General features: G+C 51.1%; 1 protein-coding gene across 6 annotated transcripts in view; it reads right to left on the reverse strand.

Annotated features, from left to right (window-relative positions):
• The window catches only part of LOC118377699 (transcription factor EB-like), a 168,168-nt gene that overhangs the window by 4,613 nt on the left and 151,358 nt on the right, over positions 1-12,197 (reverse strand). For 5 of the 6 annotated variants that reach the window (XM_052526860.1, XM_052526858.1, XM_052526859.1 and 2 more), the window contains 2 exons: positions 4,820-4,937; positions 3,795-3,851 (listed from right to left, as the gene is read on the reverse strand). In XM_052526860.1, coding sequence (XP_052382820.1) covers positions 3,795-3,851; positions 4,820-4,937 — 175 coding nt within the window. The remainder of the gene's footprint in view (positions 1-3,794; positions 3,852-4,819; positions 4,938-12,197) is intronic. The other variant, XM_052526856.1, reaches the window with a different exon arrangement.

The following is a 12,197-nucleotide window of genomic DNA, read 5'->3' on the forward strand; positions in this document are numbered from 1 at the left end:
CTGGCTGTTTTTGCTGGCTTTGTGCAGCATAGCCATAATAAAGACTTATAGTGTAGATGAGTAGATGAGTGTTGGAGTTTACTGGAGGTTATAAACAGAAAGATATACGCTTGCTATTGAGAAAGGTCGCCGTAGGCAGACATGACTCTCAAGAGAAGACAGGCTATGTGCTCACTGCCCACAAAATGAGGTGGAAACTGAGCTGCACTTCCTAACATCCTGACCATATTAGAGAGACCTATTTCCCTCAGATTACACAGATCCACAAAGAATTCCAAAACAAACCCAATTTTGATAAACTCCCATAACTACTGGGTGAAATACCACAGTGTTCCATCACAGCAACAAGATTTGTGACCTGTTGCCGCAAGAAAAAGGCACCCAGTGAAGAACAAACACCATTGTAAATACAACCCATATTTATGTTGATTTATTTTCAGATCTTTTTACTTGAACTATGTGCACATCGTTACAACACTGTATATATATATACACACTATGACATGTCTTTATTCTGTGTGTGTGTGTGTGTGTGAGAGAGAGAGATGGGGACAGGGAGAGAGTAGCATTCCTGCAGTTTATTGTGTCCCGCAAACTACTACTAACACATTGACTCTGTACCCCCGCACATTGACTCTGTACCCCCGCACATTGACTCTGTACCCCCGCACATTGACTCTGTACCCCCGCACATTGACTCTGTACCCCGCACATTGACTCTGTACCCCCGCACACTGACTCTGTACCCCCGCACACTGACTCTGTACCCCGCACACTGACTCTGTACCCCCGCACACTGACTCTGTACCCCCGCACACTGACTCTGTACCCCCGCACATTGACTCTGTACCCCCGCACATTGACTCTGTACCCCCGCACACTGACTCTGTACCCCCGCACACTGACTCTGTACCCCCGCACATTGACTCTGTACCCCCGCACACTGACTCTGTACCCCCGCACATTGACTCTGCACCCCCGCACATTGACTCTGTACCCCCGCACATTGACTCTGTACCCCCGCACATTGACTCTGTACCCCCGCACATTGACTCTGTACCCCGCACATTGACTCTGTACCCCCGCACATTGACTCTGTACCCCCGCACACTGACTCTGTACCCCCGCACATTGACTCTGTACCCCCGCACATTGACTCTGTACCCCCGCACATTGACTCTGTACCCCCGCACACTGACTCTGTACCCCCGCACATTGACTCTGTACCCCCGCACATTGACTCTGTACCCCCGCCCACTGACTCTGTACCCCCGCACATTGACTCTGTACCCCCGCACACTGACTCTGTACCCCCGCACACTGACTCTGTACCCCCGCACATTGACTCTGTACCCCCATATTGACTCTGTACCCCGCACACTGACTCTGTACCCCGCACACTGACTCTGTACCCCGCATATTGACTCTGTACCCCCGCATATTGACTCTGTACCCCCGCACATTGACTCTGTACCCCGCACATTGACTCTGTACCCCCGCATATTGACTCTGTACCCCCGCACACTGACTCTGTACCCCCGCACACTGGCTCTGTATCCCTGCACACTGACTCTGTACCCCCGCACACTGACTCTGTACCCCCGCACATTGACCTGTACCCCCGCACATTGACCTGTACCCCCGCACATTGACTCTGTACCCCGCATATTGACTCTGTACCCCGCACATTGACCTGTACCCCGCACATTGACTCTGTACCCCCGCATATTGACCTGTACCCCCGCACATTGACTGTGTACCACATCACACTGACTCTGCACCACCGCACATTGACCTGTACCCCCGCACATTGACTCTGTACCCCGCACAGACTCTGTACCCCCGCACATTGACTCTGTACCCCGGCACACTGACTCTGTACCCCCGCACATTGACCTGTACCCCCGCACATTGACCTGTAACCCCGCACATTAATACTGTATCCCCGCACAGACTCTGTACCCCCGCACATTGACCTGTACCCCCGCACATTGACCTGTACCCCCAGACATTGACTGTGTACCAGTACCCCCTGTATATAGAATCGCTATTGTTATTTTACTGCTGTTCTTTGATGTTCTTAAAACTGTATTTTTGGTTAAGGGCTCGTAAGTAAGCATTTCACTGTAACGACTACACTGTAGTCGTTACACGGCATATATGACAAATACAATTTTGATTTGATTTGATTTAACACAGGCACTACACATAAAAAAACTAGTGTGACAGGCAATTAGACTTTAGTGCCAGAGCAGCAGAAAGTGTGGGTTAAACATCCACCTGTGGGTTGCCCTGTATCAGCTGAATTACCACAGTGTGTGTGTGTGTGTGTGTGTGTGTGTGTGTGTGTGTGTGTGTGTGTGTGTGTGTGTGTGTGAGTGAAAGAGAGAGGGAAAGAGATAGAGGTGTACTTTAAACAGAGAGAGAGATAGAGGTGTACTTTAAACAGAGAGAGAGAGATAGAGGTGTACTTTAAACAGAGAGAGAGAGATAGAGGTGTACTTTAAACAGAGAGAGGGAGATAGAGGTGTACTTTAAACAGAGAGAGATAGAGAGGTGTACTTTAAACAGAGAGAGGGAGATAGAGGTGTACTTTAAACAGAGAGAGGGAGATAGAGGTGTACTTTAAACAGAGAGAGGGAGATAGGTGTACTTTAAACAGAGAGAGATTGTAAAAAGGAGAGGGATGTTCAAAAAGTGCAAACTCATTCAAATTGTGTTTTTGCAAGGGAGACAGAGAGAGGGAGCGAGAGACAGAGGGAGAGAGAGACAGAGGGAGAGAGAGACAGAGGGAGCGAGAGACAGAGGGAGACAGAGAGACAGAGGGAGACAGAGAGAGGGAGCGAGAGACAGAGGGAGCGAGAGACAGAGGGAGCGAGAGACAGAGGGAGCGAGAGACAGAGGGAGCGAGAGACAGAGGGACACAGAGAGAGAGAGAGAGACAGAGAGACAGAGAGAGAGAGAGAGAGAGGGAGACAGAGGGAGAGAGAGACAGAGAGAGGGAGAGAGAGAGAGAGCGAGAGAGAGAGAGAGAGACAGAGAGCGACAGAGAGAGACAGAGAGAGACAGAGAGAGACAGAGAGAGACAGAGAGCGACAGAGAGCGACAGAGAGAGACAGAGAGAGACAGAGAGAGACAGAGAGAGAGAGAGAGAGAGAGAGAGAGAGAGAGAGAGAGAGAGAGAGAGAGAGAGAGAGAGAGAGAGAGAGAGAGAGAGAGAGAGAGAGAGAGAGAGACAGAGAGAGAGCGAGACAGAGGGAGACAGAGAGAGACAGCGAGAGAGAGAGAGACAGAGAGAGGGAGAGAGAGAGAGACAGAGAGAGGGAGAGAGAGAGGGAGCGACAGAGATAGACAGAGAGAGAGACAGAGATAGACAGAGAGAGAGAGAGAGAGAGAGAGAGAGAGAGAGAGAGAGAGAGAGAGAGAGAGAGAGAGAGAGACAGAGAGAGGGAGAGAGAGAGAGAGGGAGAGAGAGAGGGAGCGACACTGTATATATATATAATATGACATTTGTAATGTCTTTATTGTTTTGAAACTTCTGTATGTGTAATTTTATTGTTTATTTCACTTTATATATTATCTACCTCACTTGCTTTGGCAATGTTAACACATGTTTCCCATGCCAATAAAGCCCTTGAATTGAATTGAATTGAATTGAGAGAGAGACAGAGAAAGAGAGAGAGAGAGAGAGAGAGAGAGAGAGAGAGAGAGAGACAGAGAGACTTAGATACAGAGAGAAACAGAGAGAGAGAGAGAGAGAGCAAGGGAAAGGGAGAAGGGCAGAATAAACTCACTCAGGTTGTGGTTGTCTTTCTTCTGTCTCTCCTTGGCCATCGCACGGGCTTCTGCATCTTGACAAAAACAACAAGCAATGAACTAACACTGTCCTCACACAACTCATCAACACTAACTACTATCAGCAGCCAAAAAAACCCTAGAGACGGTATGTACGTCCCTATGAGACGGTATGTACGTCCCTATGAGACGGTATGTATGTCCCTATGAGACGTATGTACGTCCCTATGAGACGGTATGTACGTCCCTATGAGACGGTATGTACGTCCCTATGAGACGGTATGTCCGTCCCTATGAGACGGTATGTACGTCCCTATGAGACGTATGTACGTCCCTATGAGACGGTATGTACGTCCCTATGAGACGGTATGTACGTCCCTATGAGACGGTATGTACGTCCCTATGAGACGGTATGTACGTCCCTATGAGACGGTATGTACGTCCCTATGAAACGGTATGTACGTCCCTATGAGACGGTATGTACGTCCCTATGAGACGGTATGTACGTCCCTATGAGACGGTATGTCCTGAGAAACATTCCTAAAGGAAACCTGAGCTGATTGATGTAACTTACAGGCTGGCCCTCACAATATCTGTCAATGAGGAACTACATTGCTTAAATTATTAATTTAATTCAATCACAGTAGAAATGACGTTCAACGAACCGGTCGTTTTGAGAAAAATAGACCCTGCAGAGGAGGCTGGTGGGAGGAGCTGTAAAAGGACGGGCCTATTATAATGGCATGGAGTAAAACATGTGGTTTCCATGTGTTTGATACCGTTCCATTCCAGCCATTACAATGAGCTTGTCCTCCTATAGCTCCTTCCACCAGCCTCCTCTTATATCCTGGTTTACTCAGCATCTGATTGAGACCTCGGAAACCAGGTGGGAAAACTGGTAGGAAACCATGCAGGTCTATCTCTGATTGGTTGCTATTTGTCTGAGAGCTGTGTGGTTGCTGTGTGTCTAAGCTTGTCTCTGATTGGTTGCCATGGCTGTGCCTGCGGCTGTGATTGGTCCTACCCGTCAGCTCTCGTTTGATGGCCAGGTTGGCAGGACAGGAGTTGCTGGTCATGGCAATGGATTGACCGGTCATCCCAGGGCCCGTGTACACGTCCAGGTGACTGCTGGACAGAGGGAGCTGAGGAGGGAACACACATCAGAATGAGCATCGCATAACCTACATTCACTCAAAAATACCAATAACACAGAGGATTGGTCATTCGGGTTACTCTCTTTGTGAGATTAGAATCCATGAGAAAGAAGAGATTGAAGGGTTAAACAGGGGTTATGCATGCTAATCCTTCAGATGAAGTATCTTCACTTAATCTCTTACAAATGACTGGTCACTTACTCTCCTATCAAGTTCAATGAAGAATGGGTTCCAACAACGACACCAAGCACATTGTAATGGCAGATCTCCTCTTCGTCTGAAGAGGAGTAAGGATCGGACCAAGATGCAGCGTGGTAAGTGTTCATGACGATATTTTAATAAAGACAAAATGAACACTCGAACAAAAACAATAAACGATAACGTGAAATCTACAAAAAACGAAACAGTACCATGTGGCGACAAACACACACACGGAAACAAACACCCACAAACCAACAGTGAAACCCAGGTTACCTAAGTATGATTCTCAATCAGAGACAACTAACGACACCTGCCTCTGATTGAGAACCATACTAGGCCGAAACAGAAACCAAACATAGAAAAACAAACATAGACTGCCCACCCCAACTCACGCCCTGACCATACTAAATAAAGACAAAACAAAGGAAATAAGGGTCAGAACGTGACAGTACCCCCCCCCCGGCCGCAAAACCTGAACCTATAGGGGAGGGTCTGGGTGGGCGTCTGTCCGCGGTGGCGGCTCTGGCGCGGGACGTGAACCCAACTTTACCACAGTTTTTCTCTGCCTCATTGCCCGCCTCCGTGGCCTCCTAAACACGGTGACCCTCGCCGCCGACCTCGGACTGGGGACCCTAGAAATGGGTCCCGAATGGACGGGAGATTCCGGAAGCGCCGAACTGGCGGGAGACTCCGGCAGCGCCGGACAGGCGGGAGACTCAGTCAGCTCCGGAGTGAAGGGCGACTCTGGCATCGCCTGGCTGACTGGCGGCTCAGGACAGACTGGCGGCTCTGGCGGCTCAGGACAGACTGGCGGCTCAGGACAGACTGGCGGCTCTCTCAGGACAGACTGGCGGCTCTGGCTGACTGGCGGCTCAGGACAGACTGGCGGCTCTGGCGGCTCAGGACAGACTGGCGGCTCAGGACAGACTGGCGGCTCTGGCGGCTCAGGACAGACTGGCGGCTCAGGACAGACTGGCGGCTCTGGCGGCTCAGGACAGACTGGCGGCTCAGGACAGACTGGCGGCTCTGGCGGCTCAGGACAGACTGGCGGCTCAGGACAGACTGGCGGCTCAGGACAGAGACTCTGGCGGCTCTGGCGGCTCAGGACAGACTCAGGGACGGCTCTGGCGGCTCAGGACAGACTGGCGGCTCAGGACAGACTGGCGGCTCTGGCGGCTCAGGACAGACTGGCGGCTCAGGACAGACTGGCGCAGGCTCTGGCGGCTCGGGAGACTCTGGCGGCTCTGGACACGGGAGACTGGCGGCTCTGGACAGACGGGAGACTGGCGGCTCTGGCGGCTCAGACGGGAGACGGCTCTGGTCAGACGGGAGACTGGCGGCTCTCAGGACAGACTGGCGCTCTCGGGAGACTCTGGCGGCTCTGGACAGACGGGAGACTGGCGGCTCTGGCGGCTCTGGACAGACTCTGGCGGCTCTGGACAGACGGGAGACTCTGGCGGCTCTGGACAGACGGGAGACTCTGGCGGCTCTGGACAGACGGGAGACTCTGGCGGCTCTGGACAGACGGGAGACTCTGGCGGCTCTGGACAGACGGGAGACTCTGGCGGCTCTGGACAGACGGGAGACTCTGGCGGCTCTGGACAGACGGGAGACTCTGGCGGCTCTGGACAGACGGGAGACTCTGGCGGCTCTGGACAGACGGGAGACTCTGGCGGCTCTGGACAGACGGGAGACTCTGGCGGGAGACTCTGGCAGGCTCTGGACAGACGGGAGACTCTGGCGGCTCTGGACAGACGGGAGACTCTGGCGGCTCTGGGACGGGAGACTCTGGCGGCTCTGGACAGACGGGAGACTCTGGCGGCTCTGGGACAGACGGGAGACTCTGGACAGACGGGAGACTGGCGGCTCTGGACAGACGGGAGACTCTGGCGGCTCTGGACAGACGGGGGAGACTCTGGCGGCTCTGGACAGACGGGAGACTCTGGCGGCTCTGGACAGACGGGAGACTCTGGCGGCTCTGGACAGACGGGAGACTCTGGCGGCTCTGGTCAGACGGGAGACTCTGGCGGCTCTGGTCAGACGGGAGACTCTGGCGGCTCTGGACAGACGGGAGACTCTGGCGGCTCTGGACAGACGGGAGACTCTGGCGGCTCTGGACAGACGGGAGACTCTGGCGGCTCTGGTCAGACGGGAGACTCTGGCGGCTCTGGACAGACGGGAGACTCTGGCGGCTCTGGACAGACGGGAGACTCTGGCGGCTCTGGACAGACGGGAGAGCGGCTCTGGACAGACGGGAGACTCTGGCGGCTCTCTGGACAGACGGGAGACTCTGGCGGCTCTGGACAGACGGGAGACTCTGGACAGACGGGGAGACTCTGGCGGCTCTGGACAGACGGGAGACTCTGGCGGCTCTGGACAGACGGGAGACTCTGGCGGCTCTGGACAGACGGGAGACTCTGGCGGCTCTGGACAGACGGGAGACTCTGGCGGCTCTGGACAGACGGGAGACTCTGGCGGCTCTGGACAGACGGGAGACTCTGGCGGCTCTGGACAGACTGGAGACTCTGGCGGCTCTGGACAGACGGGAGACTCTGGCGGCTCTGGACAGACGGGAGACTCTGGCGGCTCTGGACAGACGGGAGACTCTGGCGGCTCTGGACAGACGGGAGACTCTGGCGGCGCTGGACAGGCGGGAACACCTGTAGGCAGAAAACAGAGAGACAGCCTGGTGCGGGGGGCTGCCACCGGAGGGCTGGTGTGTGGAGGTGGCACTGGGTAGACCGGACCGTGCAGGCGCTCTGGAGCTCTTGAGCACCGAGCCTGCCCAACCTTACCTGGTTGAATGCTCTCGGTAGCCAGGCCAGTGCGGCGAGGTGGAATAGCCCGCACTGGGCTGTGCTGGCGAACCAGGGACACCATGCGTAAGGCTGGTGCCATGTACGCCGGCCCAAGGAGACGCACTGGAGAATAGATGCGTAGAGCCGGCTTCATGGCACCTGGCTCGATGCCCAGTCTAGCCCGGCCGATACGAGGAGCTGGAATGTACCGCACCGGGCTATGCAACCGCACCGGGGACACTGTGCGCTCCACAGCATTAACACGGTGCCTGCCCGGTCCCTCTCGCTCTCCGGTAAGCACGGGAAGTTGGCTCAAGTCTCCTAGCTGCCTTCGCCACACTCCCTGTGTGCCACCGCCCCACTACATTTTTGGGGCTGCCTCTTGGGCTTCCAGCCGCTCTGCCGTGCTAGCTCCTCATAATGCCGCCTCTCTGCTTTCGCTGCCTCCATCTCTGCTTTGGGGCGGCGATATTCCCCTGGCTGTTCCCAGGGTTCTTTGCCGTCCAAAATCTCCTCCCAAGTCCATTTCTCCAAGTACCGCTGCCTCTCCTGCTGCTGCTGCTGCTGCTGCTGCCTGTTACCACGCTGCTTGGTGGGTGTTTCTGTAACGGCAGATCTCCTCTTCGTCTGAAGAGGAGTAAGGATCGGACCAAGATGCAGCGTGGTAAATGTTCATGACGATATTTTAATAAAGACAAAATGAACACTCGAACAAAAACAATAAACGATAACGTGAAATCTACAAAAACCGAAACAGTACCATGTGGCGACAAACACACACACGGAAACAAACACCCACAAACCAACAGTGAAACCCAGGTTACCTAAGTATGATTCTCAATCAGACAACTAACGACACCTGCCTCTGATTGAGAACCATACTAGGCCGAAACAGAAACCAAACATAGAAAAACAAACATAGACTGCCCTCTCCAACTCACGCCCTGACCATACTAAATAAAGACAAAACAAAGGAAATAAAGGTCAGAACGTGACACACATCCTTCAGATGGGGAAATGATAGTTAAATAAACTATTCTTACAAGGCACTCTATTTTCAGGGCAGTTTAGAGCCCACGTTAAGCCCTTGCGGTTGTTTGATAGCCTGATACACAACCAAATTCAGGAAACCATGCACGAAACACAACCGAGGAACACATTTTTATTCCATAAAGACTGTTTCCTGAGATCACCCTCAATTAATTGATTGAGAAAGACAGAGACAGAGAGAGACAGAGAGAGTGAGACTGAGAGTGACATATTTCCCTCAGATTACACAGACCCACAAAGAACATGAAAACAAATCCAATTTTAATAAACTCCCATATCTATTGGGTGAAATACCATCACAGCAGCAATATTTGTGACCTGTTGCCACAAGAAAATGGCAACCAGTGAAGAACAAACACCATTGTAAATACAACCCATATTTATGTTGATTTATTTTCCATTTTGTGTTTGAACTATTTGCACATCGTTACAACACTGTATATAGACATAACATGTGCTTTAACTATTTGCACATCGTTACAACACTGTATACAGACATAACATGTGCTTTAACTATTTGCACATCGTTACAACACTGTATACAGACATAACATGACATTTGAAATGTCTCTATTCCTTTGGAACTGGACTGTAATGTTTGCTGTTGATTTTTGATTGTTTATTTCACTGTTGTTTATTATCCATTTCATTTGCTTTGGCAACGTAAACATCTGTTTCCCAGGCCAATAAAGCCCCTTGACAGAGGGAGACAATTCGAAGACAGAATGGTGAAGTCAGTGTCTCCTGGGAGTTGTATGGCATCATATTGTGCGTAACCCTGGTTAGTCCTCTGAGCCTGAGGGAACTTAATAAACACACTGTGTGTTACATGTTTAGTGGCTGTAAAGAGCAGATAGCAGAAGATAACAGGCCAATATCACACCTGGAAACTACTGCCTCTAACTACCTCTGCTCTGATAGTCAATAAATGTGTCTCTATCGGTCCATCTCTCTTCTTATCTCTATAGCTTTATTCTCTGACCATATCTCTAACCCAGCCTCTTTGGAAGACTAGCAGTCTCCTCTGTAGAGGTTGTGTGGAGGTTGTGTAGCTGTTACGTAGCAGGCTCTATGGGCTACTACTAGTCAAGCACCCTGATAAGGGATTTGATGATGAATCCTCCAATAATAAAGAAACACTTTGAATTTCACACAAGAGGATGTGGCTGAAGATCTCCTTTGCAATACTAATGAGGCTTGACTGATAACAGGGATAACAGATCCCTTATCACTGAGACGACTGACGAGCAGCCAGGTCTCACTCACACAGTTAAACCACAGGCTCAAAACAGACCGCTGTGGACGGAGACCTCTGGTCACTCATCAAGCAAACAGATCTACAGTACACTGATCAAAAGGAAATGGCATCCTCAGTAGGGTCTTCCTCTCCTTTATTTTAAATCTGGGACATGAAGTTAAGAGTTAGGTGTAACCCTCTCCTCTCCTTGTCCCTTCCTCTCCCCTCTCCGTGAATGTCTCCCATCCTACACACAATCAGCATGACCCGATACCGTCGATTTTAAACAAACTCTCACTCTCGCAGGTCAGTCATGCCTGGTATTCTCTCAGTGGCGTTCCCAAGCTTTCCTTAAACTCCCAGATTCCACAGATTCCAGGGAGTTTACCATGATAATCCTGCTCACAGATTAGCAGATGAAATTCATTCATTAAGGGGAAAACTCAGTGTTTAAGGAAAGTTAACGAGGAAAGAACCTCCAAAAGCAGAGAGAAGATTTGTAAGGTAACTAACATTAGTCCTGAGGGATCTCATTCTAAACGTCTCAGCAGAGCACAGGGACCTTGACAGAGACTGAGAGAACAGCATAACTGTTTAGAGGTCTGCATATTAAGTCAACCGAACAAAAAAAAACAAGCACATTTTTTCGCTGATTTGCTGCACATCTGGTGCAAAGTTGTAGCAATGTGATGGGAATAGCTGATGTCCCTCACCATCAATACTCCATACAGAGGGCTGAATCTATGCACAGAGACACTTAATACCACTGTCCCAGCATGCAAATCACACCGCTCAGTTTAGCTCCTGGAGGGGCAATCAATTGCCAAACAGCTAAATCTAATCAATGACTATGATATTGAATATTATGTAATCACACACACCCAACACACCACTGAGTGATCAAGAGCCAAGAACACCAAGAGATAAACCCAGCGAATGCCCTTCTATTCCATACACACACTCACCCACCCACCCACACGGGTTAGAGCAGGGAGACAGGGGAGAAGCCAGCAGTGACCTTTACGCTGTCATGCCAGACAGTTAATGTCCCATGCAGTTCTCTCTCTAATGGCTGAGCGTGTCCCTCGCTGGAAGTTTGCCCAAAGCGATAGAGCTCAGCTCAACCGCTCCCATATCAAAGTGCTGCTTCCTTCCAGCCTCCAGCCTGCAGCACCAGTCCCAGGGGCCCGAGGACTAGACTCATCCCCTAATCAGAGACTCGAGGCTGGGAGTTAGAGATGACCCGCCCTGCCCCAGCCCCAGCCAATCCAGAGAGGGGTCATGAGGGAGGGGGGCATAACTCTCCTGACTCACTACTGACCAAGCTGGGTGAACAAATAGACATCTATACATATTTCCCAACCACACACACAAATGCACGCACACACACAGACACACACACAAACGAGAGCGCAGACCTCTTACCAGTTGGATCTGTTCCCCATCTATCACCTCCACGATGGCATACGTCTTATTCATCTCCTTCATCCTTTCTTCCTTCTCTGGGTCCGTGCACTCTCCCTCTTACTCTCTCACACTGACTCACTGACTCGCTCCAGCCCTCCTCAGAGACTAACCAATCTCACCAAATCCCTCTCTCTTCTACCTCTCTTCTACACAATGAACTTTCCCCGAACTGGACTTTCAGCCTGTTTTTCCCACATCCCTCATTCCCCTCCTCCTCCACCTCTCCTTCCCTCTTTCTCCCTTTCCAAATGCCTTGTAAACAAGTTGTACTCTAACTAGCGGTGGTTTAATTGTTAATTCGGAGCCATTCCTTTAAAACACAGAGCTCTGTGCTTCTGCTCGAAGACTCTCTCAGACCACAGACTTTTTTAGTGCTAGGAATGACCCTCTTCCTCTCTTTTAAAACTGCAGCACTTCACGTCAATCATTTAAAATCAATTAAATACTTGGAGTCCTTTAAACCAACTGAAGGGTTCCCCTGGGGTGGGAAGGCAG

This window comes from Oncorhynchus keta, chromosome 10, assembly GCF_023373465.1.
Source record: "Oncorhynchus keta strain PuntledgeMale-10-30-2019 chromosome 10, Oket_V2, whole genome shotgun sequence".
Classification (NCBI taxonomy): Eukaryota; Metazoa; Chordata; class Actinopteri; order Salmoniformes; family Salmonidae; genus Oncorhynchus; species Oncorhynchus keta.